The sequence below is a fragment of the Nomascus leucogenys genome, unplaced genomic scaffold (genome assembly GCF_006542625.1).
Source record: "Nomascus leucogenys isolate Asia unplaced genomic scaffold, Asia_NLE_v1 002484F_5751_qpd_obj, whole genome shotgun sequence".
Classification (NCBI taxonomy): domain Eukaryota; kingdom Metazoa; phylum Chordata; class Mammalia; order Primates; family Hylobatidae; genus Nomascus; species Nomascus leucogenys.
The window spans coordinates 1-5762 of NW_022097653.1; the positions used below are offsets into that span (position 1 = coordinate 1).

Genomic DNA, 5762 nt, shown 5'->3' on the forward strand with positions numbered 1-5762 from the left:
CTGGATGGATGAATGGATGGAGGAATGGACAGATGGAGGGATGGATGGACGAGAGAGTGGACAGATTGACAGGACCAATGAATATGGTTGGACCTTCCTGCTGGCTACCACCAGAGGGCAGCACCCCCCAACCAAACCACCCCACCTTGGGTAGGACTGCCAGACCTGACGGATCCCTAGTCCCCACTCCTGCCCAATGACTCAGACAGGAGGAGGGCAGACCACAGAGGAGGTGCAACACCCACACAGCCCCTGCTAGCCCTGGGAGCAGTTCCGGCAGAAAGAAGCCGCAGGCGCAGGTTCGCGCATACCCAGCATGCCGATGCCCAGCATGAAGGCGTCCATGCCGTAGGGCATGACTCGAGACCTCCCCCGGGCTGAGCCCGTCGGCGACATCACCTCCTTTGGCTGAGCTTTCTTACATTCCACCTGCAATGAGACCTGGCGGTTAGTCTTTCCCACAGAGCTAGAGTCATTAGCCCTCTTGTTCCCTGGAAAGCCTCTTTATTAATTTTATTAATTTCACTGTCCAGCTGAAAACAATTTCATGGTTACCACTGATGGAGCACTCATTATGTGCTGGGGAGTGTGTAAACGGCTTTGCATGACATCGTTCGATGAATGCTTACACCAATACTATGATGGAGGAGCTTTTCCAGTCCCATTTGACAGATGCGGAAACTGAGGCTCAGAGAAGGGAGGTCATCTGCCCGATTAACTACCATGTGACACTGCCTCCCTGTCTAGGTTTTCAGGGGTTGGAAGAACTGGCTCTGCCTCCACTCACTCGAAGCCCCTCTGCCTGCCTTTAGAACCTCAGAGCTTCCCTGGCAGGCCCCACAAGGAGCCCGTCTTCTCTGTGCCTGCGCTCCATCCAATCCCAACTCACCATGTTTTTTTTGTTTGTTTTTGTTTTTGTTTTTGTTTTGTTTTGTTTGAGACGGAGTCTCACTCACTCTGTTGCCCAGGCTGGAGTGCAGTGGCACAATCTCAGCTCACTGCAACCTTCACCTCCCGGGTTCACGCGATTCTCCTGCCTCAGCCTCCCGAGTAGCTGGGATTACAGGCACGCACCACCACGCCTGGCTAATTTTTGTATTTTTAGTAGAGACAGGGTTTCACTGTGTTGGCCAGTCTGGTCTCGAACTCCTGATCTCACATAATCTGCCCACCTCAGCCTTCCCTAAAGTGCTGGGCTTACAGATGTGAGCCATTGCGCCCGGCCCCAACTCACCATTTTGTTGTTGATTTCATGAAAATGAATTTCACACACTTTCTCCACGATGTCCTCACTCTCAAACGTGACAAACCCGAACCCTAGAGGTTGGACAAAGGATAAAGGCAAGGTCAGAACCAGAGCGCAGGGTCAAAACTCAACCCCAGGTCATACCAATATTCCCGCTCCTCTCTCTCTGGCGAGTGAGAGTTAATGAAAGGCTCTGCTCATAGCCTGGAATCCTCTGAACTATCCACTGAGACAGGGTTTCAAGTCCCAGATTACAGATGAGGAAAATAAGGCTCAGATAAGTGAAGTAACATGCCCAAGGTCACACAGCAAGTTAGAAAGTGGTAGAGCTGTGATGAGAATACACTCCACATGCTTTTTCTAGTCCTCAGGTGTTTTCCAAAGAGGGAAGAAGGAATACACATGCACACTCATTTAAACTTACACAAAGGTATACATGTCCAAACATACAAATGTACATAGACACACACACATTCACGCATGCACACACCTAGATACCTCCGTATCACACACACTCTCAGGGCTGCTCTACACGTGCAGTTACCCTGACATACCAGATACAAACAGATATTTAGGCACAGATACCCCCTTTTGCAAAGATACAAATACACACACACACACACACAGAGCACATACCCCACTCCCAAAATAGACTAAAAGTCCTGAAACAACTGGAGAAACAACCCCATCTCCTCCTGGGTGTGCCCCAGGGGCTGGAAAGGGATTTCTCAGAAGGTAAGGCCCTCGGGAGAAAAACAGCCAGGTGGCACACACGCACACAGTGTGGCCCAGACCATCACAGGTTCAGAGGCAATGGGCTGGGGGCTGGGCAGGAGGTGACTGCCTGGGGCTATGGAGTCAGCCTGACCCTGGGCGGCCTGGCCTAAGCTCTGGTTACCAGGGACAAGGTAAGCCCGGGCAGAGGCAGACACCACTAGGGTGGGGGTAGCAGGCTCAGTGGGTTGCGGGGACTGGGAGGGGTGGGTACTCCTCTGTTCCTCTCGTGTGTCTGCAATTCGGCAAGTTTCTAGCACAGGAAATGGTGGGACAAAAGCCTTCTGTAAGGCCAGGCCCGGGAGAGGACGCAGATCCTGGGGATAGGATGTCAGGAGGCGAGATGAAAGGGCAGCTGTGACCTGCAGCCCCCTGGCTGACCACGGGGCCCAGCCTGGGAAGGGGGAGGGGCCACACTCACCTCGGTGCCGGTTGGTGGTTTTGTCAAACATCAGCATGGCGTCGTCCACCTGAAACACAGCCCGCCATGGAGGACCCAGCAGATACAGGGAACCCCACTACCACAAGGAACAGGGCTCTGGCAACCCACTGCCCTCCTTGCCACGTCCAGGCTTGACCTTCAACCTGCTCCCTGCCAGGGGACAACTTTCCTTCTGCAACCCCACTGAAAACCCTTTTCAATCACCATCATCTCAGTGGACCAGCCTTGCATTATAAGCTCCATCGCCTCCCATACATTCCCTGCATGGTAAGATCCCCATGGTGCTAGATAAGAAAATAGGCTCAGAGAGGTGACAGTTGCCTGCCAAGATCACACAGCCAAGACCTTTGACCCAAAGCTGGGGAGCGCACAGAGAAGATTACTAGAGAAGGAATATGGGAGGAGGAAAATGACAAGATGGGGAAGCAAAAGCACGCATCATCCCTTTCTGTAAAAGGCCAGGAGGACAGCACACCAGACTGGACTCCCCTCTCTGCTTACAAATCTTTTCCTCTTAATTGAGGTTTCCTTTTGCCTAGAGGCTTGTAAATTAAAGCAAGTAGAGTTCAGTGCCTGGGCTGCTTTGCCTCCCACTGACTGGGGAGGGGAAGGAGACTGGGGAATGGGAAGGATCTACATCATCCATCCTCTCTTGGACCCTAGTCCACTCTTGTTACTTCCTCTAGGTACCCCTTGGATATACGGTCACCAAAGGCCTTGATGCAGACCTTTCTTTTGTCTGCATCTGGTGCCTCCTCCTTGCCCTCTTTCTTAGCTAAGGTCTGAGTCACCTTTGGTATATAAATCAGGGGCTGCCACTGATACCCAACCCAATCCTACTCCAGGCCCCAACCCTCCCCCAAATGACCAGACATCCAAAGGATTAAAAAAAACACACACACACACAAAACTTTTCTCAAGCCATCAAGCCATGGGAAACCAGCCTCTTCCCTACTCTCCTTCCAGGCCCATCATCCACCACCTTTTTTTTTTGGAGACAGAGTCTCACTCTGTCACCCAGGCTGGAGTTCTGTGGCGAGATCTCAGCTAACTGCAGCCCCTGCCTCCCAGGTTTAAGCAATTCTCCTGCCTCAGCCTCCCGAGTAGCTGGGATTACAGGTGCATGCCACCACTCCTGGCTAATTTTTGTATTTTAGTAGAGACGGGGTTTCACCATGTTGGCCAGGCTGGTCTCGAACTCCTGGCCTCAAGTGATCCACCTGCCTCAGCCTCCCAAAGTGCTGGGATTACAGGCGTGAGCCACCATGCCCGACCCCATCATCCACCTTCTAAAGGCCCTCCCCTGCCTCATTAAAGACCCTGAACTACAGTGATCCTTCAGCTCTCCTTAGGCATCAAGCTACAGTGGGCCTCTGACTCCCTCTGGGAGAACCAGGACCCCACTAAGCTAGGAGGCAACAAGGTCCCTGGAGAATCTCATGACATCTCTCTTCTCAAAGAGCTGCCTGTACTGGGGCCCATGCAGCAGAGTGGCACTCTCACTCCCATCCTATGGACCCACTCTGAGTCCCAATCCCAAATCAGCTGGATCGCCTGAATGGGACAATCATTTCAGGTTCAGCACATCTTCCCCACCCCTCACTTAACCAATGAAAAACAGAAACTCAGAAAGAAGGATTGTGATCAAAGCACAGGCTTTGGGTAGGACGGGCCTGAGTTGGAATCCTGGATCCTGCATTTGCTGGTTGGGTAACCTTGGGCAGGTGACTTGATGTTTCTCTGGCTTTTGGTTCCTCATCTGTGAAACAGGCATAACAGTGTCTATCTCACAGGTTGAAGTTAAATGAAAGACACCTTTTTTTTTTTTTTTTGAAAAGGGTTCTCACTATGCCTAGGCTAGTCTTGAACTCCCAGGCTCAAGCAATCCTCCCATCTCACCCTCCTTGGTAGCTGGGACTGCAGGTGTGCACCACCGAGCCTGGCTATGAGAGGATTTAGTGAGATAGTGCATGTAACACTCTTAACTCACAGCACCCGGGATACAGTAAGTGCCTAATAAATAATAGCTATTATTGTTATCTTTACAAGGGAGGGACTTGCCCATAGTTACACGGGGGGTATGTGGCAAAGCTGGGGAGAGAGCAGCCAGATACTACTGGCTTGAAGGTTGCATGAGGACAGTGTCTGTGTCATTTAGGGCCATGACCACCATCCTGTTGAGCACCTTGACTGGAGCTCAATCATTTTTTTGAATGAATGAATGAATGAATGAACAAACCAGCCACACCCTCCCCCCAATCCTACAGCTCGGAGTCCTTGCCTGACCCACAAATGGATTCAGCCCAAATCCACAACTTTTCACACCTTTCCTCCACCCAACCCTGCAAGGAAGGCCACCATCCCTGGCCCCACTGCACCCTTCAACCTGGGCCTTGGCTGGAGAGGCCCCTAGTGGGACGGTGGGGTTGAGGCCAGGGCAGGGGGCAAGGAAGATGGCTGGGGGTCCAGGTTACCCCCACCGGTGTCCCCTCCTGGGGCCAGCTGAGGGGAGGGAAGCTCCCGGCCCAGTGTCCTTAATAGGCTTTGGTCTCCATGGGAACCCGAGGGCAGGGGGGATCGGGCGGGGGGAGGGGAGGCGGCCGAGGCCTGCTGACCAGTGGGAGCCAAGCGCCAAGTTCGGCGGCCGCTAAGCCTGAGTGGCAGCCATGGCGGCTGACCATTGTTCCCCCTCGGCGGCGGCCCCTCAATCCGGGCGGGGGGCCCCCCGCCGCGGGGCCCTTGGCATTCCCGGCTGTCCCCCTCGCTCCCTGGCAGCCTATTCTCCGGCTCCCCCTGGCCTCCCCGGGCCGGTTTCACATGCCAACGCCGATTTAGGCCCGAACAAAAGACGCGGCCGCTGACGGCTTCTCCTGGGGCCCGGTTGCCATGGCAACGCCGGCCCCGGGGGCAGGCGGCCTCCAATCACAGCTGCTGGATCAGATTAGTGCGAGCTCTAATGCTCGGCGCTCAGACACAAAGACACCCTGCCGCAGCCGAGCCGGGCCTGCTGCTTCCCAGGAGCGCCCTACCCTCTGGGGCCCGGGCCCGCCCGACCTGCCCTCCGTCCCGGACCCAGGTGCCCACCGAGGCACGAAAGCCGAGGCCTCTGGTCCCCCACACCACCAGCCTCAGCTGGCCAGGGGACACCTCCCCCCCACACACAATCCCAGGCCCATTTCCCAGGCCACGTCCCCCTTCGCTTGCCTGGGGGTGACTCGAAGTGTCTTGATGGGAAAGTAGAGACCCAGCCTCTCGCCTGTCTCACCTAAAAGAAGAAAGACCAGGGACCCCGGCCCCAAG

The 5762-nt window shown here is 54.5% G+C and overlaps 1 protein-coding gene across 1 annotated transcript; it reads right to left on the bottom strand.

Annotated features, from left to right (window-relative positions):
• Positions 1–255: 255 nt before the first annotated feature.
• LOC115834325 (RNA-binding protein Musashi homolog 1-like) lies at positions 256–2498 on the bottom strand. The gene is made up of 3 exons (XM_030809081.1): positions 2442–2498; positions 1235–1317; positions 256–429 (listed from the first exon to the last, which is right to left on the bottom strand). Exons 1-3 carry the CDS (start codon positions 2476–2478, stop codon positions 256–258), a joined length of 294 nt encoding a protein of 97 aa, XP_030664941.1. The 5' UTR covers positions 2479–2498.
• Between the last annotated feature and the right edge of the window lie 3264 nt (positions 2499–5762).

Excerpts from the sequence above, each read along its gene's own strand:
- LOC115834325 (XM_030809081.1), bottom strand. The coding sequence starts at position 2,478 with ATGCTGATGTTTGACAAAACCACCAACCGGCACCGAG. Across the intron at positions 1,318-2,441 it reads AACCACCAACCGGCACCGAG|GGTTCGGGTTTGTCACGTTT; the intron begins GTGAGTGTGGCC and ends TCCAACCTCTAG. Across the intron at positions 430-1,234 it reads ATGAAATCAACAACAAAATG|GTGGAATGTAAGAAAGCTCA; the intron begins GTGAGTTGGGGC and ends GTCTCATTGCAG.